The following is a 15,289-nucleotide window of genomic DNA, read 5'->3' on the forward strand; positions in this document are numbered from 1 at the left end:
CAGGTATGCAAAGATCACTCATTGTTCACCAACTCTTTTACCCATAGTTATCTCCATAAGAATAAAGCTTGATCATGTAGATTCATGCTTCCCTTGTTTATGTCGTAATGCTCTAGTTTGGATGTATTCACTCGAGGATACATCCATATGCATTTTAAATTAAGCATAGTGCTTAGGTTAAAATGACATTCTTTAATCAAATTTAGATATGGTGTTTAATTTTAGGTTAATGAACTTTGAGCTATTATTTTCATAAATAATGGAAGTAATTTATGATGGAGATAAACCGAAGGCCATGAATAAACTACAAACTTTACCTCAAGCCTTGTATGAGTTATGTCGAAAGATAGAATGTTGGGTGAACAAATAAAATAAATAATATATATATATATAATAAAAATAACAAAATAAAATAAAATAAATAAAAAATACAATAATGGTAATAATTAATAAAATTTAGGCTCCTAGTATTTTAGATGGTAGAGCTCTTGTTTGTTTCTATTTTATTTTTTTCAGTTGAATAGAAGTAGGTACAAGAATAAGTGTCGGGAGAGATCTCTCAAGCATAACAAACACATACACAAGATCTCCCCCCAATATGTTGCACAACATTAAAAAATCCAACGTGCAGAATGATGGAACTAATGGCCCCAGCGAGGATTGGCTAAACCTCTGGTTCAGTCAAACTATCTCTGACTCCCCATAGCTCCTTCATCTTCAACTGATGGTTTGTGCAACACTACCCCTCATTTGTCCTAAATTTTGAAGTTTCAAATTAAGCAAATCAAAAATACAATAAAACAATTGATGCTCAAATCTCCATGCTATCCTCTGATTAAATTTGCATACTCTTTTATTCCTCGCTAACATTCCCATACTTGTGAACAAATCATCATGGGGACCCCATGTTATCTAAGTAATTGGAATATTTGATATAGTAGGATGATAATGAACTTGCTCTCTCATGTGAAGAACTTAGGCACTTATCTTACAAAACAAAATTCAAATAGCATGCTCCTTAATGATATGTAACTTCCTACCAAAGTCATATCTAGTGTTTAGAGCTTAAAACCTCCAAAATAAGCTACTTATTTCTGCATTGAGTTTTGTTCAAGTCTTGTTGACCCTTGTTGAGAAAGTTATAATGCCCCAAAGATCAAGATCACGTACACCCACATACACATGCTGCTTCCTACACTAGAAGTACGCAAAAATATGCTTCCATTTTAGATCCACCAAAAATTCTATTCCTACACTAGGAGTAGACAAAAAAATATGTTTGTTAGGCAAATACTCCATGCTCTAAAAAGATAATGATCTCTCTCTGAATATGCAGGTTTAGAAAAAGAGGCATGGGCTATGCAAAAGTTTTTTTTAAAAAATGATGAGCACATGAAGGCTCATGTATTGAAAAAAAAGAAAAAGAGATGAGCACATGAAGGCTCATGTAAAAAAATAATGATAAGCCATGTTCTCAGAATAAAAGACTTCATGAGAGAGATCACTCAAATCAAGAGTATAGTAAAGGTTTAAAATTGTTTTATCCACACACATGCACTTCTTGATCTAAGGGTATGACATTTTCTCCTTGGATCTGAGCTTTGACTTAACAAAATCTCCTAAAGTAAGTATGTCCTTCATATCTTTCCCTACCCAAAGATCCATATAAGCTTTTTAGAAGTAGAAAGAAAGAAGGCAATACTATGACATGCCTTGGTGAGGAACCAAACATAAACTTGAGTGATCCGAGAGAATCATTTGAGGAGCTAAGCTATGTTTATATTTTTCAAAATCAAATGAAAATCTAAGTTTCTGAACAGATTAATGCAAGGGGATTTGGATCCATGCTGTTCCATTATTCAATCACCTAAGATAATATGGTAGACACATAAAAGTTCACTGGTTCAGATGAAGCTTGGAATAACTTGTATGTAGATTACATATCAAGGAGATGACCCATCTTAGTCTCTTGAACTTTACTCGAGGACGAGCAATGGGCTAAGTGTAGGGGAGTTTGTTGGCGGTCCTTAACTCTTATTACTAACCGCCAACTCTCATATAAAACCTGCTAAAAAGAACACTAAACTTAGAACTAGGGCTTACAACTAACCAATTCCATGAGTTTTGATGGTTTACCATTTGCAGGAGGACATGTCAGGAATACACAAGAAGTATACCTAAAGTATACAAGAAATGCAACAATACAAGTAACCGACATGAGCCCAAGAGAGATAACCAACATGAGCCCAAGAGAGAGGAGGCCCACAACTAGGCAAATCAGGGCCCAAAACAAGTGGAGATGAAGCCCAAAAGCAAACCAAACCAACTTAACTCCGCGCCAAACACCATGGGCCAAGTCTAGAGGATCACAAGAGGCTACCCAATGAAGTTGGGCTGATTTGGACCAGGCCATGGTGCGTCGCACCTCCTAGGGCAGACGCGCCCCCACCTGCCCCGTTTGGGCACAAAACTTAGTCAGTTGACTCTTACCGCCTTGCCCAACGTCGGTGCGGAGGGATGGTCTATATTCAATGCACCTAAACATTGGTTTGCACTTTCCATGAGAGAATGGGGGAATATTCCCTAGGATCCTTCTCCCTCTCCACCTATAAAAGGAGGCCACCCCTCCTCATTCAAACAACACCTCAAGGCAAAGAGCTACACCACAAGAGCACCACTCCAAAGGGCTTAGGCCCTAGCTAGCTATCTAGAGCAAGTAGTTGGAGAGATGTAGGGGAGAGCTTGGGGAAGTGCTGGACTTGTCAAGTGTCTCCCTGTCTTGTACCTCAATGACACCTACACTATACTTCGTTGGGTTCTCCCACTAAGTGAGTGTTCGTGGTTCTTTTAGTTATAAAGTCTTTGATTAGTTAATATTTACTCTTACTTGGTTGTGGGTTCGTCGTCCGTCCCCATGGCAGATACTCTAGTAGAGGCTCTCAATAAAGACGGATCACCCTGTACAATGCTAGAGTAGTAGTCGATAGCATAGACATGACGTCTAGGCTAGAGGCTACCTTCGTTTGCCTCGTATCCCATGGTTGAGGGGTAGGCAACAGGTGGTCACAGCCATATCCATCCCTTGTAATCCCCCACATCTGGGTACGACGTAGAGCCGTAAGCCGGTATCACCTAACAGACCAGGTGTGCTCCAGTGCCCAAAGTAAGCAAGTAATAGTAGAGTTTATCTATCCTTAGACTCTAAACTAGGAATCCTTTCTACCCTCTACCAACTCTATCCTTGTGTTGTCCTTGGATGAACTTAAATAGAAGATTTACCTCCATTCCTCATGGAAAATACGATACCCTAAATACTTCCAGGTGAAATGCTACAACGGTACTTCTATGCGCATGCAGATTATTTCTATTTGTGTTAAGAAATACCAACGCCCCTTTAAATTTTGTCTTATGAAGAATGAGGGACATGACATACAGGAGAAAAGTAAAGATTGGTTGTCATGTCATGCTTCAGAACTACCAACTGATTCATCATGAATCTCACCACATCGAACTTCTAGCGATACATAATATGGTGTATGACATTCCAATACTTGTCTCCAATCTCACCTCTATCTCCTACTTTTGGCATGAATGTCACTTTTACAATTTTATTGATCACTGCTAGATGGTGCCTCAATCCTTTCAGGCCACCAACATTTGACAGGTATCTGAGTGCGCTCAGGCTCATAAAACTACCTTCCTCTGCTCTATGGGCAAAGTATCTTCCTCATCAAGATAATAGATTTTGCAAAGAAATTATTGTCTAACTAATTAGTTGCAGCAAACTCATCAAAGGTACAAGAATATCTTCTTTTCCTAGTCATCCACTCAATTTTGTTATTCACAGTGTCAGTTTCCATTGTGGCATGGAATTGCCTAACAATCAAGTCATTCCAATTACCTTTATGCTCAAGAAAATCATATAGTCCCATAGTATGTAAATTTGCAACCAAGCTCTTGTTATCCATCATATATGACATATATTGATGTATCGATGTTGACAAATTGTGCCAGAACAAATGTATCCAAAATATGCATGTTCTTGTACCTTGGTATGGAAGTATGACAAGTCAGCATCATTGTCCAAGGCATCCTAATATGGGCTTCTCAACCTCTAATAAATGTCAAATTTCCATGCCCTAACAATCCCATTGTATCTAGATACATCCATTTCGTCATCATCACCTTCCACATCCTCATTTGGATTTTGGTTTCAATCCTAATCATCATAACCTCTTCTTCACTTATATGAGCTTCCCTTCTGTCGTGGGTTCATAACCGCGACAATCATCGGGTTGATTGACGTGGGTTGATGTGTGAGCCTCTGGCCTTAAGTACTAAAAACACAAGGGTTTATCGTAGTTTGGGCGTCTAAGCCTTGCGCCCAGCAGTGGTGTTATTCGTGTTAGGAATGCTCAATCAAGAGTTCTTACAATGGCGGAATCAAGAGAGTGAGGTGTAGGGCGAAGCGCTATGCTAATCTAGATTTAGCTCGGGTTTGGTCGATCATTTCATTGTTCGATCTTCCGATCCCGGCCCTCTACAAGGAGCCATGCCTTCCCTTATATATTAGGGGAGGCGATGGGGGTACAAAGCGAATGGTTTGACCTAGGGTTTCTTGCCCTATGCTTCGGTCTTCTTCACCTTTGCGCCGCTGGTCCTTCTTTGTCTTGTAGATGGGGGTCGACAAAGTCGCAACCACCCCCTGACACGACTGCAGCAGCCTGGTGCTGACCCCCAGGTGTTGTCTGCCGTAACGACGCCTTCTCTGGGTGAGCCTTCTCCTGGCTTCCTTGGCACACAAGGCTTCTCCCCCTACCCAGAGGGGTTGCTGAGAGGGTTCAGAGCCCCGCACTTTGGGGCTTGGGGGAGTTCCTTGTCCTGACTCGTCACACGGTGTGACCCTGCCTGAGGGAGAGAACACCTTGTGGCTGTGGAATGGGATGGTGGCCTAGCGCTTCTGCTGCTTTGCGGTTGTCAGGCTTTCGGCGTCTGACAGATTCCGGGATTGGTTTCCTGCATTGCTTGGGGGTGCACGTGCTCCACCCGAGCCAAGGCTGGGGCGAGTGTGGGGCCTTATGCTTAGCCGGGGCTCCCATGGGTCAGGAACTCCCCGCGCCTTGGCCAAGTTCCACAAGCCTCTTGAGCGAAGAATGGCTCGGAGTGTACGTGCGAGCGTACACGACGGGTGTAGCCCCCGAGCCCCTGGATGATTAGGAGAATCAGTCGGTGGGTTAGCCGGACTGTCATGTCCTTAATCCGAGGTTTAACATACCACTTTGTTAGGTTCTTGTCACATTCTTTATCTTGGAAACAAATATTTTCTTGACCAAACCTTTGCCACTGTCAATTCACAAACATATAGCAATATATAAGTGACATGCACGAACACCTAAGAATATATGTGACATGCACGAACACCTAAGAATATCAGTCGTTGTGATGTACCAGTGCCATATTCAGACCAAACAATCATAGCTTGTTGCAAGGTATTTGCATGAGAATTAATAATCATGTACTACTTTGATGAAGAGAGAATTTTCCATAGCCAATTTTCAATGATTGAATCAAGATATGACATTGTACATGTGGTCTGCTTCCTCGCAAAAAAAAGTATATGTGATCTGCATTGAGAGAACTGTTGCTGCTTGTGCTAACATAATCATCAAAAGTATTTGCAAAGGGTAGATCATACCTAATTTGCATATCCAATGACAATTCATTAGATTCTCAAATCAGCCCTCATGATACATATATATGCAAGGCTTCAAATAAGATTACATGTTTCATTACAAAATCATATGAAATACTACTTTTTATTATTGCTATTCTTACCTATATATGTACGTCTTCGCAACTCTTATTAGTCCGACCAGCTAAATAGTCTGATTTGGAAGTGGAACCAGAGAAGATGTATACTCTGATAATGGATAAACATGTATCCAACTATCCAAGTCTGTAACAAGGTACTCCCTCTATTTCAAGCTATATATAAGATAGTTTAGTTTTATTGTAAGTCAAACTTATCTATTTTTGGTTAAGTTTATAGAAAAATACACAAACATCTACAATATCCATTAGATACACTATGAAATATATTTTGATAGTGTGTATTTATTTGATATTGTATTTGTTAATATATTTTTCTATAAACTTAGTTATAGTTAGACAAGTTTGACTTTGATATAACAAAACTAAAATAATTTATAATTTAGAACGGGAGTATTAGTTGTGCCTATCAATCCTCTATGTGGATAACCACAGCACTTCGAGTCCTTTCCGGGTTTGTGAAGCGGGCAAGCTGTGCTAGCTTGCTAGTAGATTCTGTAATTCTCTCGATCTGAATAACTACGTCGGAGAGAAGAGATGCAACGACTGCTGCATGCATCACTTGCAACAGAGCCGCATCCTCTGATAACTGGGTTCTGAAGTCACTTGCAGCTTTGGTGGCTGTAGACATGTCGTTGGTTTGACATGGTAGAGTCATAGTCCGAACTGCCAACGAGAGCCCTCTGAGCGCCTTTGCAGAGTGCAAGCTCATTGCACCACATGTAGCTCTAATTTTCAGGCATAGCTCTGGATTGGCTTCAGGGTACTGTAACCAAAGATAAGGAGGATATATCATTTTTTTTTAAAAAAACAAACAAGTCCAGAAAGTAATCAGTTCCATGGACTTCAATTTCGATCATGAAACTAGGGATACTTTGCGATCACCTGAGACTTTTTCAGGACTACGACACACGATGCAAGAGCCTCCATTGAAGAAGCGCACTGGCGACAAAGAGCGCCCAGCTTTTGATATTGGCTCCACGGGTGGCGGAAACGGAATTTCCCGTGAATAGGCTCCCACTTAGCAAAGGTGCACTGCAGTGTTCGGATGATACATACAATTGGAATAGATTCTTTGATTTTTGTTTACACAGGAAGGAGGTTTGTACTCAACAAAAGAGAAAGGGAACTGACAATCACCAAAGTGAGAATAGCTTACCAAAGAGTCTTCTCTGACCTTCGAATTGAGGACGGCATTGTACACCTGAAGAAAGGCTTTGCCTTCCAAATTTTCACATGGAGAGTTCTCCCTAGAGCATTCAGATTCCATTCCTGCACACATGAGAAACTTTAGTCTCATATAGTACTCTGGAATCTGCAAACTTTTTTTTTCTCAGTTTCTTTTGTCCAACTTTCAGCTGTAAATGGTGAAGGCACTGCAACCTAATACCGCCTGTTCGGCTGGGGCTGGCTGGCTGGCTGGGCTGGCCAGCCCCGGAAACTGATAACATGAACAGTGTTTTCAGTCAGCACAGTGTTTTTCTCTCACACAAACCAGCCAGCAGTACTTTTCACGAACCAGCAACGATACGAATCAGCCAACCGAACAGGTAAACAGTGTATGTATGACTACCTGATGTAGAGTTGTCCTGGGCCGGGAGAGTGAAAATAAACAGGTTTTCGTTTTGACTAGCAGGCGTCTACGTATGCTTGGAAGGACAATAAGTTGCATTACGAAAAGTAGTATGAATATCTTTGCCGTAGAAATTTTAGTTGAGCATGTTTGGTTTAATTTGGTTAGAGGATTAGCCGTACAAGCATTTAGTACCTAAGTTTCCCAGGTCGTACCTTCAAGGAACTCCGCCAGTTTGTCGAGGTTGCCGGCGGCGAGCTTGTGGAGGTCCTCCCCGGCCCAGATCGGGAAAATGAAGAGGGTGGTGAAGAGGCAGATGGCGACGCCGACGGCGATGGTGGTGACCCGCTCGTGCGCGAACTCCAGGAGCTCGTCCACGCGGTAGCTCGACACAGCCACCATGGCGAAGGTCAGTATGAAAATCATCACGCCGTAGTCGTACCTCGCCTTCAGCTCCGGGATGAACCGCGAAAACGTCGCTGCTGACCCTGCAGAACAAGCCAACACGATGAAACACTTCGAAATCCTGTAAGCACAATAAACACAGGTGGGATGGGATGGCAATTCCGGGACTGATGGAGTAGTTTTGCAGTGGCATGCATGAAACATTTTGCAGACTTGTACCTTGCACGGAAACATTTGGGAATAATAGAATGCTGGCCACATCTTTAGCTTCCTATTACAATTTGGATATTAATCCTTACAAAAACTTGCTCGAAAAAAATCATAGAAATTCAATACAAAATAAGGAAAATCTAGCGATTAATTTGGGGTGCTAATATTATTGATATAAGAGCCATTGAATATATCCTGTTCCTTTAACTTGCCAACTCCTGCCTTTTAAAAAACAACATAAAATAGTCCTTATAGCATCTAAATTACCGACATATGTCATTTTAACATATAATATAATTAAAGCAAACACCTAAATTTGTATCAAAATTACTCGCCTCGCCATTATGATGGATGATCTAAGTAACCCATATAAACCACCACTTCTACCATTATCAAAATTAAACTAAAATATTCCTAAAATGCATATTTAAATTACAAACGTTTGCTAGAATTAAAATGCTTAGAATAACGATATGTTATGTTTACACACACATAGTGTCATAAAATAAACATACATGTTGTGTCATCATATAGATCAAGTACAAATACATGCACAAGAGATAAATATAAATTTATGTTTGAGTAATCATGAATAATGTTCCATTAACAACTTATATACCAATCACACTAACAAAATGTATAATTTAGAATTTAAAATAGTTTAAAATTTTGGCTGAATCATTTAAAATATTGATATCCTTGACAATAATTTAAAATTTTGGCTGAATCATCATTACGTGACATCCATAATGATAGTGCGTATAGTTGTAGGCATTCTGTTCTTTTTAATAAAATAAATTAAAGCTACTTGTAATTCTTTGCTAGCTAAGAAGATTCAACATCGTAAATATTGGAAGAGAGACAAGTGTAGACCAAGAGTAGCCATGACATATGGATGGAAAAAAGTAGAGATTGATCGATAAGTTTACCATAGCATGAGATATTATCAGTGTCTGAATGTGTATGATATTAGAGAGCACATGCAAAATATAAAAAAGTTAGTTTATTACTTTGAGGTTTGAAACATCAATTTTATAATAATACTAGTAACTAACAAAAAAAAAAACAACTGAAAATAGTAGCATGCCGGCCGGGACGATGCAGTTAGTAGTAGCAAACATGGATGGACCGGCAGCATACGTACCTACTAAAAAGACGAACACGCTGAGCAGTATCGGCTCTCCATTTTCCCCACAAAGGTTCGCCGCCATATGAGCTCCGACGGCGAGGAAGACGGCTACCAACGTGGCAAAAGTTCTGTTCAGTCCTCTGCTCAGCGTTGCCCCTGTTGCCGCAAGATCCGCATGCAACACATGTATGTTTACACGCACGTTATTACCTCTATGCATGAACAACAGCTAGCGTGTCTCTACAGTATATATATATGTATATATATTATATATACAAATCGCACGTGGATCCATACCAACTGTGAATTCCATGACGACGACGACAGTGATCACGGCCCATATGACGGAGTCTCCCCAGCCATTGAACAGCGGCGTGACGTAGTAAAGCACGGACACCAGCGTCAGCGCCAGCCCGACCTTGAGCGAGTGCGCCACCCGCCGGGGGTCGTCGCGGGCGATCTTGGCTAGCTTCCCGACGAACCCGACGACCGTGCACCTGAGCCTGTCCAGCGCCGAGCAGAGATGCTCCCGGCAGTTTGCCAAGAAGAAGCCTCCATCGGCATTGTTGTTGCTCTCCGTCGTCAAAGACTCCATATCCCGCAGCTCAATTACATGTATGGCGCACGCCCCAGGTGAAGCGGCCTCGAAAGCTATGGGCGCTTGCTGAAAACGCGATCTAGCTTGAAATGGTTGGCGAGCTAGCTAGTTTGTCGCATAGTTTGCTCTGAAACGGTGGCACGTGATGAGTTATATTTATAATACAAGCGGAAATTTGGTCCGGCCCTCGAAAGCTATAGTTTGCTCTGCTCACGTTTGCATATGAGTTTTCAACGCTGCCGTCCCATCTTGTTGCTGTTACATTCAAGCGCCAAGATTCAACCATATGACGTTAGAATAGTAAGAGGAAATTGGTTCAGTACTTTTTGTTAGTGAAGCCTCGATGAAGGGACAAAGCATACTTTTTAAGAAGGTGACTCTTTTTCCATATGTAGTGCATCAGTAGTCCGCGTGCCGCTACGATATGTAACTTTGCTTTCAGCTATACATGGCCAAAACGAGGCGGTATGAGGCATGTCCGGTAAGATATGACCCAAGCACGGCGTGTCCTGATGGCCAGTGCCGTGCTTGGCCGTAACCATGGCTTATAGTGCCGGCATGAGCATGGCTTGTTTAATGGGCAACCCATTAAGCATGACCTCAATGAAAACCTATATTGCCAGCATGTCCGATCTCCTCCCTCCAATCCACTAACCTCCTTGCCCCCTCTGCTCCCCAATCTGTTCCTTCTCCCCGCTACTAGAGAACAGACTTTAGAACGATATCCTAATTTGGCATTAGTCTCGGCATTTTTTACCCCCGGGACTAAAGGTTCCTTTAGTCCCGGTTGATAATACCAACCGGAACTAAAGGTTCCTGCCCAACGGTCGTCCGCGGGGCAGGGATCTTTAGTCCCGCCTGGTATTACCAACCGGGACTAAAGGTTTAATCCCGGTTGGTAATACCAGCCGGGACTAAAGCTTTTAGTCCCGGTTTGGGTGATGCCCCGGGAATAAAGATTAATCTTTAGTCCCGGTTTGGCCCCCTAACCGGGACTAATTATCCTGGCCTATAGACTAGCTCATTTCTTCCTTCCCGAGCCCAAGTCATTCCATTCAAACTCACTGCCTCTGTTCTTCAGCTTGCTGTTGTTCTTGCTCTCTCCCCCCTCCATTGGTGTTGCTCTTCGATTTTGGAGGTAACAAACTTAATCCTCTTATGTTTTATCAGTAGCTTATCTTATTTTGCGATGTAGATGCATGTGTAACTTTATATGTTGGACTTTATTATGATTTTATGTCATTTTTAATTAGCTCAAAATCACATGATGATTTGCATATATGTTTGGATAAACAAAAGTTAAATTAGTTCATCAAAATCACGCCTCGCTCGTCCTCGCTGGAGCACGCGCCATGAAATGATGCCTTTTATTTTTTAGAATTAAATTTTCCATGAAATGAAAAACTTAGAAAATAGTTAGAAAATTATAGAAAATCCGTACTAGTTGAACTTGCGGACCGTGTTTATCTCGGCGAGCATGTTCTCTGCCGAGCGGTAACGGATGCCAAGGAGGAGATTTGATTCTACGAGGGAGAGCGGCAACGGTCGTGGAAGACCGTATTCCCTTCCTCGTAGAATCGGAGCTCTTCCTTGGCCAAGTACGGTGCCGTCCGGTGGAGAAATGCTCGCCGAGATGATCACGTAAGCAAGGTCAACTAGTACGGATGGTTATTTATTGAAACATGTTTTTGAGCTATGTGATTTCTATGTCATTTTTAGCTCAAAATCACATGATGATTTACAATAGTAAAATCACTTGATAGTTTGGTATTTTACTATTATACATAGTACATATTTCATGGTTTAGTTAGATAAATAAATAATTTTAGTTTTGTTTAAATATATTATTTTAGAAAATGTGAAATTTACACTAGTTTGCAAAAATAAGTATAGAAAGTAGATGACAACTAGTACCGGATCCTCGGCCTCTCGTTCGGTTGTGAAACGACTGAGGCCAGAACTCTCTCTTATTATCTGCGGCAAGTGTAAGCAGAAGATTGTGATGGAGTACCGAGTCAAGAGACAGGGACCCAACAAGGGTCGTGTTTTCTACAAGTGCCCGGATCACGATGTAAGTTTCTTACGCATTTGATTATTATGGCTAATTGACCTGCTTTTCTTGAATATTTTTGACTAAATATTTTTTGGCTTTAATTTCAGTGGGAGGGCAATGGATGCGATGGTTGGTACTAGGAGGAAGATTATGCTACATATGTGTAAAATTTGGGTGCGCTTGAGGTAGCGGCTGCTGATGATGAGGCTGCTTACGTTGTAGCCAGGCTTAGTTAATTAATCAACCATGTGTGTGTTATCTATGTTGTGTAATAAAATACTTAATTATGTTTAAGGTTTTCATAATTTATCGTGTAATGCAGATTATGTCACGCCATTGGATGTACAATGCCGATCGCCGCTCCTAAGACTTTATTGAGGGCGTGCACTATTTCTTAGGTGTGGCCGAGGCAAATAAGCGGGATGGTTTCATGTGCTGTCCATGTGCCATATGTAAGAATTTAAAGGAATATTCAAGCTCAATGAGTCTTCATTCACATTTGCTTAAGTTAGGTTTTATGTCAAACTATATATGTTGGACTAAGCATGGAGAAAGCGGGGTCATGATGGAAGAAGGTGAATGAGAAGATTTAGACATTGATGACATTATTGCTCAATATGGTGCCTTTGATGCTACTACAATGGGGGGAGATGAAGAAGAAGTAGCGGCAGAAGATGATCTCGGTGATGCTCTTGGCGATGCCATTGGTGATGCACAACAAGAATGCAAAAGTGAAAAAGAGAAAGTTAAGTTCGAGCACATGCTTAAGGATCATAGGAAGTTGTTATACCCGACGGCCGAAGAGGGGCAAAAAAAGTTGGGTACAACACTGAAATTGCTACAGTAGAAGGCAAAGAATGGTGTATCCGACAAGGCATTTGGGAATTTATTGAACCTTATAAAGAAGATGCTTCCGAAGCCAAATGAATTGCCCACCACTACGTATAAAGCAAAAAAGGTTGTCTGCCCTTTGGGATTAAAAATCCTAGAAGATACATGCATGTCCTCATGACTGCATCCTCTACCATGGCAATGAATACGAGAATTTGGATGAATGCCCGGTATGTAAAGCAGCACGGTATAAGATTAGGCGTGATGATCCTGGTGACGTCGAGGGTGAACAACGTCCTAGAAAGAAAATCCCTGCCAAGGTTATGTGGTATGCTCCTATAATACCCTGCTTAAAACGTTTGTTTAGAAATAAAGACCATGCAAAGTTGTTGCGGTGGCATAAAGAAGACCGTAAGGTAGACAATATGCTGAGACACCCAGCTGATGGGTCCCAGTGGAGAGCGATAGATAGGGAATTTTCAGAGTTTGCAAATGAGGCTAGAAACTTAAGGTTCGCCTTAAGTACAGATGGTATGAATCCTTTTGGGGAGCAGAGCACTAGTCATAGCACTTGGCCAGTTACTCTATGTATCTACAACCTTCCTCCATGGTTATGCATGAAGCGAAAGTTCATTATGATGCCGATCCTCATCCAAGATCTAAGGCAACCTGGCAACGATATTGATGTCTATCTGAAGCCATTAGTTGAAGAACTTCTAGTTTTATGGAACAAACCAGGTATACATGTCTGGGATGAGTACAAACAAGAACACTTTGACCTACGAGTAATATTGTTCGTAACAATCAATGATTGGCCTGCTTTAAGTAATCTTTCAGGTCAGACAAATAAAGGATATAATGCATGCACACATTGTTTTGGTCAACTTTCCATTTGAGAAAGTTTGGCCGGTTCAAATTTATGATTTTTAAATTTCGACGCCTACAAACTATTTTTCGGAACCCTAGATTGTCTCAAATTGAAAAGTTTTGAATACCAAGTTTGTTTAGCTCATCAAGATCTACAATCCTTATATAGGCCATTTTTCATTTGAGAAAGTTTGAACAAAATATAGTTCAAATTTCACAAGTGTGTGACATAGTTTTAGAAAGTCTATATAAGATTCAAGAATTTATGACTAGTGTTTGATAAAACTTTCTCAAATGGGAAAATGAGCTATGTAACAATTGTAGATCTTACTGAGATGATCAAACTTGGTATTCAGAGTTTTTTCATCTGAGGTCATTTAGTGTCTCATTTGAGCAAGTTTGACCAAGTCAAATTTGGTCAAATGAAAAAACAACACTTTGACTCTACTATTATAGACTTTAAATGACTTCAAATTGAAAAGTTTTGAATACCAAGTTTGTTAAACTCATCAAGATCTATAATTGTTGTTTTGGTCAACTTTCCATTTGAGAAAGTTTGGACGGTTCAAATTTGTGATTTTTAAATTTCTACACCTACAAACTATTTTTCGGAACCCTAGATTGTCTTAAATTGAAAAGTTTTGAATACCAAGTTTGTTCAGCTCATCAATATCTACAATCCTTATATAGGTCATTTTTCATTTGAGAAAGTTTGAATAAAATGTAGTTCAAATTTCACAAGTGTGTGATATAGTTTTAGAAAGTCTATATGTGATTCAAGAATTTGTGACTAGTGTTTGATAAAACTTTCTCAAATGGGAAAATGAGCTATGTAACAATTGTAGATCTTGATAAGATGATCAAACTTTGTATTCAGAGATTTTTCATCTGAGGTCATTTAGTGTCTCATTTGAGCAAGTTTGACCAAGTCAAATTTGGTCAAATAAAAAAATAAGACTTTGACTCTAGTATTATGGACTCTAAATGACTTCAAATTGAACAGTTTTGAATACCAAGTTTGTTAAACTCATCAAGATCTACAATTGTTGTTTTTGTCAACTTTCCATTTGAGATAGTTTGGATGGTTCAAATTTGTGATTTTTAAATTTTGACGCCTACAAACTAGTTTTTGGAACCCTAGATCATCTCAAATTGAAACGTTTTGAATACTAAGTTTGTTCAGCTCATCAAGATATACAATTGTTGTTTTCGTCAACTTTCCATTTGAGAAAGTTTAGATAGTTCAAATTTGTGATTTTTAAATTTTAACGCCTACAAACTAGTTTTCGGAACCCTAGATTGTCTCAAATTGAAAAGTTTTGAATATTAAGTTTGTTCAACTCATCAAGATCTACAATCCTTATATATGATATTTTTTATTTGAAAAAGTTGTAGAACAAAAATACTATATTTTCTTTATTTTTATAGGTTCAACAAAAATTTTCTGTCATTTTGGTCAGAAAACCGAGAAAATTGAAACATTGACGTTACAATAATGTGATAATAAATTTTCTATCGAATAATATTAGTTTTATTAATTTTAAGTTACAAATATATTTTTGCATCAACAAAATACTTAGTATTAGTAACATTTATATTCTATATTCATAAAAGAAATTAAAAACTTTAGGTTACAAAATTTTCCTATTTACAATAAATAATTAGTTAATCAATAGTATTTTTTAAAATAAATATTGCAAAGTATTGAAGTTGCTATAGAATTAATTAGTATTAAACAAGGAGAACAAAATCAAAATCCCAGGCCTTTCCAATTACTCTGGTGGGCTACCAAAA

The 15,289-nt window shown here is 39.7% G+C and overlaps 1 protein-coding gene across 1 annotated transcript; it reads right to left on the minus strand.

The window, feature by feature from the left end:
* Positions 1-6,238: 6,238 nt before the first annotated feature.
* Positions 6,239-9,741, minus strand: LOC136498334 (aluminum-activated malate transporter 1-like). Its single transcript, XM_066494279.1, has 6 exons — positions 9,444-9,741; positions 9,162-9,302; positions 7,618-7,890; positions 6,989-7,101; positions 6,715-6,864; positions 6,239-6,595 (listed from the first exon to the last, which is right to left on the minus strand). The coding sequence occupies exons 1-6, from the start codon at positions 9,739-9,741 to the stop codon at positions 6,239-6,241; spliced, it is 1,332 nt and encodes a 443-aa protein (XP_066350376.1).
* Positions 9,742-15,289: the final 5,548 nt, after the last annotated feature.

The sequence above is a fragment of the Miscanthus floridulus genome, chromosome 12, assembly GCF_019320115.1.
Source record: "Miscanthus floridulus cultivar M001 chromosome 12, ASM1932011v1, whole genome shotgun sequence".
Lineage (NCBI taxonomy): Eukaryota > Viridiplantae > Streptophyta > Magnoliopsida > Poales > Poaceae > Miscanthus > Miscanthus floridulus.